The 16,808-nt window shown below is 39.0% G+C and overlaps 1 protein-coding gene across 3 annotated transcripts in view; it reads left to right on the top strand.

The window, feature by feature from the left end:
• LOC140534553 (sodium-coupled monocarboxylate transporter 1-like) overlaps positions 1–16,808 on the top strand; it is an 87,272-nt gene that overhangs the window by 51,701 nt on the left and 18,763 nt on the right. For all 3 annotated transcript variants that reach the window (XM_072655703.1, XM_072655701.1, XM_072655700.1), the window contains 3 exons: positions 3,752–3,864; positions 5,743–5,810; positions 16,678–16,764. In XM_072655703.1, the coding sequence (XP_072511804.1) occupies positions 3,752–3,864; positions 5,743–5,810; positions 16,678–16,764 (268 nt within the window). The remainder of the gene's footprint in view (positions 1–3,751; positions 3,865–5,742; positions 5,811–16,677; positions 16,765–16,808) is intronic.

Genomic DNA, 16,808 nt, shown 5'->3' with positions numbered 1-16,808 from the left:
AATTATGGAATGGCTAATAATAATGGCAATCACCATTTGGATAGCATTTACTATGTACTGTGTACAGGGAACTGTGTGAAGTGCTTTACAAATATTATCTTATTAGATCCTCACAATAGCCCTGGCAAGTAGGTGCTACTATTATCTCCATTTTCCAGTTGAGGAAACTGAGGCAAACGGGTCAAGTGACTTGTCCAGGGTCACGTAGCTAGTAAGTATCTGAGCTTAGATTTGAACTCAGGGTTTTCTGACCCCAGTCTTGGTGCTCTGATTCACCGTGACACCTAGCTAAACGAGTCATACGTGTGGTGGAATACCACTGTACTATAATCAGTGATGGAAAGCATCATTTCAGAGAAATGTGGGGAGACTTGTAGGAACGGATGCAGAATGAAGTGAGCAGAAACAGTTTATATGATAACAACGATGTGGGAGAGAACGAGAAACTGATCAGTGCTGTGGTCAGCTACGCGTTTATAGAGGGTCTCCTGACAGAGGCGCAGAAACAGTGTCTGCTGCACTAGAGAGGCTTTTATTTTTATTTCACTCGCATTTGGAGCTGGGCTGGGAGAGAGAGAAGGTGATTTTTGCTGACTGAAAAAAATATATAATTTAATTTTTAAACCTGATTTTTATTCCCCCCCCCCCCCATTTTACATATGAAGATAACTGAGGCTGAGAGAGGTTAAAGATTACCTAGTGTTTGAGGCAATATTTGAACTCAGGTCCTCCTGACTCCAAGTTTATCACTCTAAGCCCTATGCTACCTAGCTAACTCCAGCTGCAAAATTGATAAACATAACTAATATTTAACCATTTTACCCCTTATTTGATAGACTTTTGTTGGAATTTTGTTTTCTCTCTTGCCCACTAATTGTGGATATAGCCCAAGGGTTTGTCTTAGGCCTTCTTTTTTCTCACTCTATTCCTTGGTTCCTAACTTTCATTATTTTAATGATCATTTCTTTACATATGAATGGCACACTAAATAGAGCCCTAGAACTCGAGTGAGCTAGAAGTAAGTTCATATCTGGCCTCAGGCAGTTATTAGCTGTGGGGCCCTGGGCAAGACATTTTTGTCTCTGCCTGCCTTACTTTTCCTCATTTGTAAAATGGGGATGATAATAGCACCTCCCTTCCAGGGTTCTTGTGAGATACTTGTAAAGGACTTTGCAAGCATTTAAATGCCACACAACTATTATTACCATCATCATCTGTCTCTTTCTAGCCTTAGTCTCTTTCTCTCCAGCTCCATTCCCATATCACCAGCAACCTACTGAACATTTCAAATTGAGTGCCCCATAGGTATCTCAAACTCACATGTACACAACATTATCTTTCCCCTAGAACTGCCAAACTTCCCTTTTTCGAGGATTTCGACATTCTTGTAGTTACCCAGTTTGAAATCTCCATGTCATTCTTGACTCCTCATACATTCTGTTGTTGCCAGATCTTAACATTTAACATGTAACACTTCTTCTGTAGAACCTGTTGCTACCCTCATTCAAGTCCTCTCACTTGTTACCTGGAATATTTCTGTAACCTCTTAATTGTTCTCCTGGTCTCCAATCTCTCCTTACTTCACTCCATCCTTCATGCAGCTGCCAAAGTCAAAAAGTCTAATTCTGACCATGCCACCTCCCTCTCCTTAAACTCTAGTGATTCCACATTACCTCCAGGATCCAATGGAAACAGCTCATCACAACTGGATCCCTTCATTTCTTCCCCTCCATGCCAGCTTGGCTTGCTTTCTGAACTCCTCGTGTCTTCATGAGTTTTCCTGAGTATCCCAGTGCTTAGAATAGTCTTCCTTGCCTTTCCCTCAGAAACCCCTGACTTCTGTTAAAATTCAGTTGCTGTGCAAGAAACCTTTGCCAGTCAGAGAACCATCGTCTCTGAGGGTTCTTCCATCTCCTCTGTATTTATCTTGTAGGTTCTGTTTTGTATCTTAGCTCTTAGCTTAGTTTCTGGCACAGAGTAAATCAACACTTAGTAAATGCTGATTGTTTGATTTCTTGGAACTGTCTCATGGATAGTAGGTGAAGTTTAGATGTACAGGCCAAGTTCAAATATTTTTAAGAAAATCGCTAAAGTTTACTTATTCAGGTTGTTGCAAAGAATACTATCTACATTTAATAGCATTTTAAGGAAATATCTTGATGTTCCGGTAGATGGTGACATTAATAAAGAAGACCCTTTGGTAGTAATTGAGTCTAGATAGTATGGTTTTTATTGAGTTAATGGTTGCGTTAGGCTAGAGAATTTCAGTAGGGCTGAGGTTGGTGGGTTTGGTAGATAGTCTGTAAGAAAATGATGACCCCATTTTAAGTGTCAGTTTAGTTTGAGGAGGAGAGGGGTAGGGGTATGAGTGTATCAAGTGAATCTAGAGTGCAAAGAGGGTCAGGGTGTGGAGTGTCAGGTTACAGAAGAGGAGATAGGCGTAATTTGGAGCAACTGTTCATGTCAGAATGTTCAGAGGCCTGATTTTAGACAGAGGAGGGAATCGTGGTTCCTGCTGAGCTTTCCCTACCCCGCATTGCATTATTTTCCTCGTAGTATTTCTTTCTCCTTGAGGCTCATGGCCACAAAGCCCTTCCCTCAGCAGATTTCTGTAGTAGCCCTCCTGTTTGCAGTGGCCATGCTGACTCCTTTCAGAATTGCACCCACCGTCCTCCTAAGTGAAGTTCCTGTGATTCTTAGAACAACCCCATGAGGCACATAGGACAATTGTTATCATCTCATGAAGAAACATGAGACACAAAATTATGGGATTTAGGCTAAAGCTGGGGATAGAACCCAGGCCTCCTGACTTCTAGGTCATTATCCTTTCTAATGAACACCCCTAATTTACTTGCTAAAACAATGTATTTATACCCAAATATAGGATTTTGCAGTGGTAGGCAAAACATATATGGAACTGTTTTTTTCCCTTAAAACTTACTTTTTTTCCCTAGTTAGTTTAAAAATGTAGATGGCAGATTTCATTCACACATGGGGTTCTTTATCCAGTTTTTTTTTTTTTACCAGTTCTTTATCCACTGCACATGTCAACTTTTCAAAAAAAATATTTATTTTTAGTTTACAACATTCAGTTCCATAAGCTTTTGAGGTTGAAATTTTCTCTCCCTCCCCTCTTCTCTTCCCAAGATGGCATGCAATCTGATATAGGCTCTATATATACATATACATATACATTCATATTAAACATATTTTCACATTAATAATGTTGTAGAGAAGAATTAGACCTTTTAACTTTCTAAAAGTTGATGTAACTAAAACATTTGTTATCAGCACAGCTAAAGGTGAAAATAAGTTGCTAAAATTAGCATTGCTTTTTAAAAAATGAGGAAAGAACTTTTAAAAAGCTATAATCATTAAAAAAAAAAACCTATTTATGGGCTATTCTTGCCTTGAACTGTGGTGTGGTGAATAAAGAACTGACCTTGAAGCCAGGAAGGCCTGGGATACATTGTGTCTCTGTGACCCTCAGCAGATCCCTTAGCCTCTCAGTGTTCTAGGCACCTCTCTTAAGACTGTTAAAAAAGGTGCCAACCTGTATTGATTGAAGGAATTTACTCATCTGGGAGTTTCTTATATCTTTGAAATCACAGGTCCCATCCCTGTTTCTATGAGGTAGCATATCAGTGGCAAATTATTAGCTATTTGATTTATTTTTTGTTTTCTCTTTCTTAGCTTTTAATTCATTGTGATTTCAGTTAACCATATATTTTTAATTTTTTTGTACCCATAGCACAGTATCCTCCAGTATCAATGCTTTAGCGGCTGTAACTGTAGAAGATCTCATCAAACCTCATTTAAATTCACCTTCACAAAAGACTTTATCTTTATTTTCTAAAGGAACAAGTAAGTACATACTGAAGACTTTATATTTCTCACATCATTTCATTGAGATTGGGCTTAAAGATAATTGAAAATTTCCATCCTTAGAGGGGTAGCTCTGTTTCAGCAGTAAATATTCAGGAAAGTAGGACCCCTTTTTGGACAAAAGTGAAACTACTTAGTCATCAATCACCTTGATTCTTCTAAGTTTAATTGATGTTTCAGCTTATACTGTAAGATAAAGGGATTCTTTTTGTCCCTTTATTCCACTGACTTGGTTTAATGCTAATTTCAGGGTGTTCTGGTATGTAAATTGAAGATATAGGAGTACAATATACTGTTGATATGTCTTTGAGTTAATAGTACGTAGGGCTCTTAGGAACTTAGGACCCTTCATATCCTGTACCCTAATGAGATTCTTCTGAAAAAAGACAGTTGGGGGTGGGGGGAAAATCTCATCTCCTGTCTTGAGTAAGAGCACAGTGAGAACTGACTGACTGAAAGAAAAGGCGTTTACACAAAGTAGGTGAGGTACAACAGCAAGTGACATGGCCTCTATTCTCAAGTAGCTTTAGAGTCCAGTGGAGGGACAACACAGATAGGGAGTGGTGGCCCAGAAGTAGAATTTTGGTCTGGGAAGTCACAGATGGTAACTGAGATCAGATGGCTATCCTTTCCAGTAGGACTGGCTTCATTCCATAGTTCTCAGAGTAAGTGGGGTGTTCATGTTAGTAGGACAGATGGTAATATGTTGAGATGTCTGGGGTGGTTGGCATGAAATATGATCTGGAGCCAGCTAGATAGAGTAGATTAGATGAATTTGGACTCTCACATAATCAGGAAATCTCAGAGAGCCAAAGCTGAATAGATTAATTCCTGCCAGGGGTGAGAGGGATGCTTGGTCGCTGGTCTGGAGGTTGCTGACATGAGATGCTTCCCAGCTAGCAGGAAGCCACACATGATAATTGCTATAAAGACATCTTGTTCACATATTGGATTTCTTCATTTCACTTTATATTGAAAATTCAGACTTTCAAAATAAAAAAGTTTAATTTAAAAATAAAAAATTTAATTAATTGCAATTAATAACTAATTGTATCACCAAGGCAGTATTCACAGCTCCAGCAGCAACTGTGAATATGCTAGTGTAGTTCTGAATCTCAAAGTCTTAACACACTCTCCATAATAGAAAATAGAAGAAAAACATTTATTCAGACACTGGAAAGCCAAATCCCAACACCAGAAAGCAAGATCCATCATAATAACCAAGAAATCAATACATATTAGCACTACAGGGGACAATGCCATTCCCAAGCTTTCCCCTGTTCCCTCCCCGCTCCCCCTCCCCGGCCTTCCCACAAGCAAACACTCACAATCCTAGAGCTGTCTACCTGCCTGTGTCCTTTCTCCTCCACCCTTAACTGTATTCAGAAAGACCTGAGTTCAAATCCAGGCTCTGACACTTTCTAGCTTTGTGGCCCTGCGGAAGTCACTTAACCTCTGTTTGCTTGCTGAAAGGACCTACTGGAGAAGGAAATCTTTGCCAAGAAAACTCCTTGGATAGTTGTGGTCTGAACATCGACAACAACAACACTGAGCAGGTTGTTTCCATTTTGTGGTGTAAAATGGTGTTTTAATTTTGACAGTCATACTGGTAAACTGAACCTGTAAACATAAATTTCTTTCAAGGTTGGATTAAGAACTAGCTTTTAGGTTTATGATTTTTAAATTAAAGACTTACTGAAAAGGCTGTTGCCACATGTGCTTCACTAATAGTTTGTCCGTTCTTCACCCCAGAGTTTCTGTCTGCTTTGTCAGAGAGATGTCATACATTTAGTTGGTTGAGAGTCTCCAACTGGTATATAAGTTGACAGTTTTTTTTTTTTTAACATATTTGTCTAGGTCTGTTCTATGGAATACTTTGCATTGGGATGGCTGCTTTGGCATCACTAATGGGAGATCTGTTAGAGGTAACGTAGATTGGTAGTTATATATAAGAACAAGTGTTAGGTAGATATAATTACCTGAATTTTGAACCTGAATTATATTTCAAAATTCTAGCTTCTAGCTGCACTCATAAATGGAAAGCACTCTGGTAAATAGAACACATTCCCAAGCATACTTTTTGATTTAGAAATAGTAAAAATAGAGCATCTATGGAACAGTTCCCTGTGTCCATGGATTATAGTCTGGGACTGGCCTTTTATACCATTTTCTACCTGTATATCAGCAATAAAACGTATTTATTAAGTACCTAATAATGTGTGGGATCTTGGTTAGGCTCTTACAGTTGGAATAACATAGACTAGCTCATTCTTTCTAGAAGCTAGCACCTGACAGATATCAGTATGTACACATTTAAAAAAGACACATTAAACTAATATGTCAGTGGAGCATAGCATGTTGCTATCCATTTATTGGTGAAAGGAAACAAGCATGCAGTTAGGATGCATAGCTTAGAAGAAAGGATTAGAATTTCATACCTAGGCTGGATAGGCAGAGGGAAGTAATTAGCTCCTTTAAATTCAGGAACACTTTATAAAGAGATTTTGAATACTTTAAAAAAATAAATATTTTTCCTAACTACATGTAAAAACAATTTTTAACATTTGTTTTAAAAAAATTTGAGTTCCAAATTATCTCCCTCCCTTCCTTCTTTTCCCCTCTCTCTGAGATGGCAAGCAGTTTGTTATAGATTATACATGTACAGCCATGAAAAATATATTTCCATTTTAGTGATGTTGTAAAACAACACACAAAAAGTAATAAGAAAGAAAAATAAAATTTTAAAAAGTATGCTTCAATCTACACTCAGACTCCATCAGTTCTTCCTCTGGAGGTGGATAGCATTTTTCATCATGAGCCCTTTGGAATTGTCTTAGAATTATTGTTGTATGATTAAGAAAAGCTAAGTCATTCACAGTTAATTATCTTATAATATTCTTATTACTGTGTACACTATTGTCATTTCACTTTGCATCACTTCACATAAGTCTTTCCAAGTTTTTCTGAGAGCATCCTGCTTGTCATTTCTTATAGCACAATAATATTCCATCACAATCATATACTACAACTTGTTCAGCATTCTACAGTTGATGGGCATCTGCTCAATTTTTCAATTCTTTTCAACCACAAAAAGAGTTGCTATAAATTAAAACTAGGTCCTTTTCCTTTTCCTTTGAACTTTTTGGATATAGACCTAGTAGAGGCATTGCTGATCAAAAGGTAGGCACAGTTTGATAGCTCTTTGGGCATAGTTCCAAATTGGTCTCCAGAACGGTTGGATCAGTTCACAACTCCACCACCTCCACAGTACTTCTGTATCTCCATTTTTCCACATCCCCCTTCAACATTTATGATTTTCCTTTTCTGTTACATTCTGTGTGATAGGTGTGGGATGGTACCTCAAAGTTGCTTTTGATTTAGAGCATTTTAAAAGATGTAACTACAGATAGGTTTGACTTCTTCATCTGAACACTGCCTGTTCATAGCCTTTGACCATTTATCATTTGGGAAATGACTTGTATTATTATAAATTTGATTCAGTTCTTCATGCATTTAAGAAATTAGGCCTTAGCAGAGAAACTTGCTGTAACATTTTTTTCACAATTATAATTACTGTGTATTTCCCTCCATTGTATATCCCTCATTTATCCTGCTCTCTCTCCTTTTACCCTGTCCATCCCCAAAAGTAATTTCCTTCTGATACTGCCTCCCCCAATACACCCTCCCTTCAAGATGAGGAGTGCTCCCCAACACCCTTCTTCCTTCCACTGTATATATAAGCTCCTTGTCACCTCTTCCTTGTGAGATAATTTACCTCATTCTACCTTTCCCTAGTGTATTCCTCTTTCTTACCCCTTAATTTCATTTTTTTTAGATCTCCCATCCTATTCCACTCAAACTCACGTCCTCCTTCTAAATGTCATACTAATGATAAAATTCTTAGGAATTAAAAGCACCATCTACTCATGTGGGAATGTAAAAACAGTTTAGAGTATTCTAACCCTTATGATTTCTCTTTCCTGTTTGCCTTTTTATGCTTCTCTTGAGTCTTGTTTTTGGAAGTCATATTTTCTTTTCAGGTCTGTTTTTTTTTCATCAGGAGCACTTGAAAATCCTATTTCATTTAATGTCCTTTTTTTTTTCACTGAAGGATTAAATTGAGTTTTAGATTTCAAAGACTTCAGAAAGTTGGAAAAACGCAATTTATGGATTGTCAGAGGAATAACTCCAAATAAGGCAAAAATGTAGAATGAGTCATAAACCTCTATCTCTAGAATACTAAGTAAAAATCTCTCTTGATTATTGAGCATCAATAAAATGAATTTTTAGGTGGAGCAATTTGAGACTAGGGATTTGCTTCCTTTGTATCTGAAGCTCATAGGCTGTTTTACAGGTATCAGTACCTTTCTCTACTCCACCTACTTGCTTCCTAGTTATTTCTGATTTTCACTTCATGATGGCCTTCACTTCTTATGAATATATAGAATTGAACTGGCTTGTGGGAATGAGAGTGATTAATTTGCACCCCAAATTTTGGGAAGATGCAGTTTATAGCCAAAATGAAATTCATAGTAGATCTATTATGCCCAAACCTGGTAAGCAACTAAATATTCTGGTCCATGGGTGGGGAACCTGCACCCTCTAGGTCACATGTGGCCCTCTAGGTCCTTAATGGCAGCCCTTTGACTGAATCCTGGTTCCCCATCCCTGTTCTGGGCTATGTATTTTCTATACCACCTACTCACATAGGATAATCTAAAATAAAGGTTGTTCCACTAACATTGAAATTTTACCTTAAAAATGAGTGTTTTTTCTTTTGTACAGAGTAATTTTTTATTTTAATTCAACAAATATCCCTTTTGTGGACTTGCTTAATTACTATTATAAGTTGTATGATTACTCCTAGGCAGGGTAATTGCATTTCTGTCTTAGTGCTAACCATGAATGTTAGATTTCACTAGATGATTATTCAACTGTGAGTTCAGAATCACTTTTGACCCACATGGTGGGCTAAAAATACACTATGGTTTTCCTTTTCCAGTTCTATCATAAGTAATAGAGCAGTGGGTTTTTTTCTTAAGGAAGATTATTTTATTTTTTTAAATATATAATTTATTTATTTTTCAGTTCTTAACATTCACTTCCATAAGAATTTGAATTCAAAATTTTCTCCCCATCTCTCCCCACCCTCCACCCCAGGACAGCATGTACCCCATCCACCCCTTCCTCCAGTCCGTCCTCCCTTCTATTACCCACCCTTCTTCCATCCCCCTTCCCTTCTGTTTTACAGTGGGGCAAAATAGATTTCTATACTCCATTGCCTGTATAGCATAATTTCCAGTTGCATGCTAAAACAATTTTAAACATTCATTCTTGAAGCTTTGAGTTCCATATTCTCTCCCTCTCCACTCACTCTCATTGAGAAAACAAGCAATTCAATTTAGGTCATACATGTGTAACAATGCAAAGCACTTCCATAATACTTATGTTGTTAAAGACTAACCACATTTCCCTCTGTCCTATCCTGCCCTTCATTTATTCCATTCTCTCCCTTGACCTGTCCTCCCACAATAGTGTTTGCTTATGATTATCCTTTTCCCCAATTTGCTGTCCCTTCTATTATCTTTCTTTTCCTATCCCCTTCCCTCTTGCCTTCCTGCAGGGTAAAATAGATTTCCATATCCAATTAAGTATGTGTTCTTCCCTCCTTAAGCCAAATCCCATGAGAGTAAGACTCAATTATTTTCTTTCATCTCCTCTCTCTTCCCCTCCATTGTAAAAGCTCTTTTTTCTTTCTTTTATGTGAGATGATTTGCTACATTCTACCTCTCCCTTTCTCTTACTCCTAGCACATTCCATTCAACAGTAATTTTTTTTAGTTATTCTCTCATCATATTCAGCTCACCCTGTTCTGTCTTACGTGTGTGTATATATACACATATACATACACACATATACACACCTACACATATATAATATACACATACATACATATCCATACACACCAACATATATGTATGTATATTCCCTCTAAGTACCCTAATACTGATAAAGGTCTCATGAGTCAATCTTTTCATGTAGGAATGTAAACAGTTCAACTTTAATGAGTTCCTTACGGCTTCTCTTTCCTTTTTACCTTTTCATGTTTCTCTTGATTCCTGTATCTGAAAGTCAAATTTTCTATTCAGCTCTGATCTTTACAACAAGAATGCTTGAAAGTCCTTTATATCATTGAATTTTATCCCTTGAAGTATTATACTCAGTTTTGCTGGATTCTTGGTTTTAATCCTGTCTTCTTTGACCTCTGGAATATCATATTCCAAGCCCTTCAGTCTCTTAGTGTAGAAGCTGCCAGATTCTGTGTTATCCTGATTGTATTTCCATAATACTCGAATTGTTTCTTTCTTGCTGCTTGCAATATTTTCTCTTTGACCTGGGAACTCTGAAATTTGGCCACAATGTTCCTAAAAGTTTCTCTTTTTGGTTCTCTTTCAGAAGGTGATTGGTGGATTCTTTCAATATTTATTTTGCCCTCTGGTTCTAGAATATCAGGGCAGTTTTCCTTGATAATTTCATGGAAGATGATATCTAGGCTCTTTTTTTGATCATGGCTTTCAGGTAGTCCCATAATTTTTAAATTGTTTCTCCTGGATCTATTTTCCAGGTCGTTTGTTTCTCCAATGAAATGTTTCACATTATCTTCTATTTTTTCAAACTTTTAGTTTTGTTTTCTAACTTCTTGGTTTATCTCATAGTCATCAGCTTCCCTGAATTCCACTCTCATTTTTAAAGAACTATTTTCTTTAATGAGCTTTTGAATTTCATTTTCCATTAGGCTAATTCTGTTTTCTGAAGCATTTTACTCCTCATTGGCTTTTTGGACCTCTTTTTCCAATTGAGTTAGCCTATTTTTAAAGGTGTTATTTTCCTCAGCATTTTTTTGGGTTTCCTTTAGCAAGCTGCTGACTCACTTTTCAAGCTCTCCCATGGCTTGGGTCCAGTGTATATTAATTTTGGAGGTACTGGATGCAGAAGCCTTGACTTCCTCTGACAGTATGCTTTATTCTTCCTCATCTGAAAGGATGGAAGGAAATACCTGTTCACCAAGAAAGTAACCTTTTATGGTCTTATTTTCCCCCCTTTTTTGGGCATTTTCCCAGCCAGTTACTTGACATTTGAATCCTTTATCAAGAGGAGGGTCGCAGTGCACCTTCTTTCCCTAGTACCATGCTCAAGGTTGAGATTCAGATCAGCTGCTCAATTCCCCCAGGAGTGTTCGGTGGGAGCAGGGCTGCCACTGAGGGCTGAGGTTCAGATCAGCTGCTCAATTCTGTCAGAGGCTTTAAGCTAAACCGCCAGGACAGTGGACCCAGGCTGCTTCCAAGTGCCACCACAGCCACCAGCTACCCACTGCTGCCACTGCCTAGGGCCAGTGCTAGGGGAACCCTGTTCCCCTCTCTCCCAGCTGGGAAAGACCTCCCACACTGACTTTTGGAGCTTTCTTTTGTCACTTGTGGGTTGAGGAATTTGAGACCCTCCCTGCTTTGAATTCTGCCCCAGAGGTCCATTCAGGTCCTCTTCCTCCCAGTACTGCGTGGCCAAGGCTGGGCTCCACTCCACTCAGCATCCCGTGAGATAGACCTTTCCTGTCAGGCTTCCAGGTTACCTTTGGCTGGAAACCTCTTTCACTCTGTTGTTCTGTGGCTTCTGCTGTTCTAGAATTTGTTGAGAGTCATTTTTTACAGGTATTTTGTGGGCTGTGGGGGAAGCGCTAGAGTATATGAGTCTTTCTACTCTGCCATCTTGACTCCGCCCCCTAGAGCAGTGTTTTAAAGGAAATACTCCTGATTCTATTTTCCAGGTCAGTTGCTTTTCCAATAAGATATTTCACGTTATCTTCCATTTTTCGAATCTGCGCGGTATGTTCTGAGATATCTGTCTTTCTCGAAAAGTCCAAAGCTTCCATCTGTACCATTCCAGATTTGAGAGATCTATTTTCTTCAGTAAGCTTTTGAATCTCCTTTTCCATTTGGTTAATTCTGCTTTTGAAAGCATTCTTCTCCTCATTGGCCCCTTGCACCTCCCTTGCCAGCTGAGTTAGGCTAGTTCTCAAGGTGCCAATTTCTTCAAGATTTTTTTGGTTCTCCTTTAGCAGGGAGCTGATCTGTTTTTCATGCTTCTCCCTTATCCCTCTCATTTCCCTTCCCAGTCTTTCCTCCACCTCTCTAACTTGATTTTCAAAATTCCTCTTGAGCTCTTCCATGGCCCGAGCCCATTGGGTGGGCTGGGGCACAGAGTCCTCGATTTCTGTGTCTTTGCCTGATGGCAAGCCTTGTTCCTCCCCATCAGAAAGGAAGGGAGGAAGTGATTTTTCTCCAATAAAGTACCCTTCAATAGTTTTATTTCTTTTCCCTTTTCTTGGCATTGTCTCCCCCTAGTGGCCTGACCTCTGAATGTTCTCCTCACATCCACCTCGCCTCCTGGTCCTCCCAGCCAGCGTTTGGGGACTGAGATTCAAATGCTGCTTCCCGCCTTAGGATTTTTGGCGGGGGCAGGGCTGTTATTCAGTGTTAAATTAGGCTCAGGTGCTGAGGTCAGGGGCAGGGCCGCCTCTCTGGCTCAATTCCCTCAGGGGGTTTATACACAGACCTTCCACAATGGATCCAGGCTCCCTGTCGTTTGGGGAGCCCCCGTCCGCAGCCGCCTCTCAGCCCCCACCTCCCGGGGGGGCCCGAGCTATGGGGGCACCACGCTCCCCTCTTAACCCGCCAAAGAGACTCTCTCACCTACCCCCGTCAGTCACCTGTTGGTGGGAGGCCCGTGCAGCTGCTGAAGATCCCGCCTCCGGATCCCTCTCAGAACTTTGTCTCTCGGAGCCGCGGCCGCTGTGGCCGCCGCAGGTCCAGGCTGGGCACCGTGTTTGCAGCGCAATGGACCTTTTGCGAGAGGTTTGCAGGTCCCTCTGTGAGTGGGGGGACCCGCGTGGCCGCTGGATCTCTTTCCCACGGTGTCGCTGCCACGGCAGGGCTGCTCTCCTCTTCCCGCCCCGGCGCCCAGTCCCCCGGCGCGAAGGTCCCCCCGCGAGAGGTTTGCAGGTCTCTCCGGAACAGAAATCTCCCTCGCTCCAATATTCCGTGGTCTCTGGGTGCAGAATTCGCCCTGGGTTAGTCCCCTCTGCCGTTCTGTGGTTTGTGGGTTCGGAGCTATGTGTATGTGCATCTTTCTACTTCGCCATCTTGCTAAAGGAAATACTCATCAAGAGGTTCCATAGCTTTATTATTTTTCTTCCAATAGTGAAAAAACATTTGGCTTTCAAATAATCCTTTCTTACATTGCCTGTCTGTTTGTTCATGACTAGCACTAAATATGGATTGCAACTGCCTTATAGAAGAGCAGTGATGCAGTATGTAGAAGGGATTAGTGAAGCCCCCAAAAGTCTTTCCCAAACACCAGACTTTTAGCAGTTTATGAATTCCCAGGGTCACCTTGTTAGTTGATTCAGACAGTATAGATTGATTCAAACACCTTGAGAAGCTTTCTTAAGTTTCACATTGCCCCTGAAGATGTCAGCCAAGTTGGAATTGATATGTGAAGTTGAACACTTTGATCAGACTGTGTTGAAGATAAATTTGAGTTATAATGAATCTACTTTGTACTTAGGTTTGTTCTAGCTTTCTAGGGAGCCTCCAAGTAGATAAGGTATTGGAGACTTCTGCGGATATCTTGAGGTGGTTAGGGATCATTCTCAAATATTCAAAGCTATTTTCAAAAAAAATCAGGATTTATCTTTAAAACTTCTTTGTTCTTTACCTGCTTTGTGGTATCCACTACAGAACTAACCAAGTGGGTTATATCTTGATACCTCATATCATTCTGATTGGATTGATTTTGGGAGAGTATAAACTCTGTGGAGGTCATCAAAGGATTCCAGAACCTACCTACTCATGTGGATTTGAAATGGACTTTTTAGGCTATTTTGAGGAACTCTGAAACTGTACTGAGGTGTAGGTCTATAGCCAGTGGATAATTCACATCCAGCATGTACTTGCATGACATCCTACTGTTAGCCTATCATGTGAAGCTACCTAGAAGTTGATATATGTATGAAAACTCTCTTAGATCAGATTGGAACCATGTATGTAAATGTGTAAAATGTACAAGTAGTAGTTGGAAGTATATGAGTGAATGAGCTCCCAAGAAGAAAAAACATAGCAGGAAGAGAAAGAGAGAACTTGAGGCTCTTGGAGAACACCCAAATTTAATTATTAAGGGAATTAAGCACAAGTTGTCAATAGAGATACTCCCTAAATGGCTATGGTTGATGGTGAGGGTTGTTAGAGGCCTTTTATCTAACTCAGGCTTCTGCACCACTATCTTACCTTGGTCCTTATGTAACTTTTAGGGTGTGCAGTGGGCACAGAGTCAGGAAGGGCATTGTATGTGTGACTAAAACTTCCCTAATTGTAGAATAGAGATAACAATGTCACCTGTCTCCCAGGGGTGTTAAATGAGGTTAGAGTATATATGTAAGCACATTGTAAATGTTGAAGCACTCTTTGGATGTTGACCATCATCATCATCATCATGTTTCATATTTGTATACTGAGGTCCAGAGTTAATCATCTGAAGGACTACTCATGAATATCCTGACTGCCACCTAAAAGTAAGCAAAGCAGTAGACATTAAACTCTTTGAGTGAATGTTTCATTTTTGTGCATGTGTATGAGTATCCCCAGAGCCCAGCATGGTGCTTGGCACATAGTAGGGGCTTAATAAATGCTTGTTAAATTAATCTAACAAGCCTACTAATCATAGCATTTTAGAAGTTTTATTAGTAGTGTCTGTCATCCGTCTTATAACTTATTGCAGATGGGAAACAATTCTTACAGGCAGTGTTTCTGATAAAGGCCTCTTTCAAATTTATAAGAATATGTCATTCTCTAATTGATAAATGATCAAAGTACATTATGAATAGGCAGTTTTCAAATGAAGAAATTAAAACTATCTGTAATTATATGAAAAAAATGCTCTAAATCACTATTAATTAGAGAAATGCAAATTAAAGCAACTCTGAGGCAACCTGAGAGAAATGCAAATTAAAGCAACTCTGAAGCAACCTGTCTGACATCTATCAGATTGGCTAATATGACAGAAGAGGAAATGTAGAAATTTTGGACAAAATGTGAGAAAATGGGGACGCTAATGCACTATTGGTGGAGCTGTGAACTGATCCAACCATTCTGGAGAACAATTTGGAACTATGCTAAAAGGGTAATCAAACTGTACGTACCCTTTGACCTAGCAATATTACTACTAGGCCTATATCCCAAAGATATATAAAAAGAGAAAAGGGACCTACATGTACAGAAGCATTTATATCAGATCTTTATGTGGTGGTAAAAAACTGGAAATTGAGGGGATGCTCATCAGTTAGGGAATGGTTGAACAAGTTGTGGTGTACGATTGTGATGAAATACTATTGTGCTATAAGAAAGGATGAGCAGGCAGATTTTGGAAAAACCTGGAAAGGCTTAGATGACCTGCTGCTGAGTGAAGTGAGCAGGACCAGGAGAACACTGCGTATAGTCACAGCAGCATTGTGCAGTGATCAGCTGTGGTAGACTCAGCTCTTCTCAGCAACACAATGATCCAAGACAATTCCAACAGACTCGTGATGGAAAGTCCTGTCCACTTCCAGAGAAAGAGCTGTGGATCTGAATGCAGATGGAAACAGACTGTTTTCACTTTTTTTGTGTGTGTGGCTTTTCCCCTGTTTCTTCTGTCACAACATGACTAATGTGGAAATATGTGCATATATTGTTAGATTGCGTGCTCTCTTGGGGAGGGGTGGATGTGAAGGAGAAAAAATTTGGAACTTAGAATTGTACAAGAAATGAATGTTGAAAACTATCTTTACATGTAATTGGAACAAATACTTTAAAAAAAGTATTATGAGGACATGAGCTGATGCAAAGTGAAATGAACAGAGCCAGATTAACAATATATAAAATGCATAAAACCACATTAAAAAAACCCAATAAAATTAAATGTTCTGTAATTATAAAGACCAGTCTTGGTTGTAGAGAACACCTTTACAGAAATGGAGCTGGGAAGCTATGAATGTGGAATCTTGTATATGCTGTCAGGTATGGTCGGTGGATTGGTTGAATATTGAACTGATTTTTTCCTCTGTATTAAAAAAGTTAAAGCTTATGGGGCTACCTAAGCAAAATATAAATTTTGAATGGGCCAGATAGGTTTTAAATTAGTTAATAGTTTTGCTGGACCCATATTTATAAAAGGTAATGATGTGTAAACAAAAGACTTGAGTAAAGCTTTAAAAAGCAAAGGGTGTAAGGATTTTTTAATAAAACAAATAATGAAGTAAAATAAATTTAAATTTAATAAAAGATCAGTATTTAAATTTTAACATGAATATAGTGAAGCAAAATTGCTACGTGAAACGCCTGAGAGTTCAGAGAAGCATAGGAAGACTTACATGAACTGGTAGTGAAGTAAGCAGGAACAGGAAAACAATATACGTAATGACTACAGCTTGAAACTATATACCAACTGGCATAAACATTTTGCTGCTCTGCACAAGTAAAGAATCCATAGGAGGAACAAATGAGAATTGTCAGTTTTGGTTATTTAGAATGTAGAAATGAAAACTGCTTTTCACAGCTTTCACAGTTTTTAATTAGTTGTAATCATTTTAGTTAGTTTCCTATGAAAATTTATATGTTAATTTGTCCTGCAAGTGGAATTCTTTGGGAATTTTTACTTTGAGTTTGTAAAATAGCTAATCTGTGATTTTTATTCTGGTCCCAGACAGTACTCAGCATATTTGGCATGATTGGAGGGCCTCTCTTGGGCTTGTTTACTCTGGGAATTTTAAACCCTTTTGCCAATTCACTTGTAAGTATTGATATATGTACATTTTGCTTTTGCAATGATCACAT

This window comes from Notamacropus eugenii, chromosome 3, assembly GCF_028372415.1.
Source record: "Notamacropus eugenii isolate mMacEug1 chromosome 3, mMacEug1.pri_v2, whole genome shotgun sequence".
Taxonomy (NCBI): Eukaryota; Metazoa; Chordata; class Mammalia; order Diprotodontia; family Macropodidae; genus Notamacropus; species Notamacropus eugenii.
The sequence above is the reverse complement of the archived record's forward strand: the minus strand, read 5'-3'. Positions and strand labels throughout refer to the sequence as shown.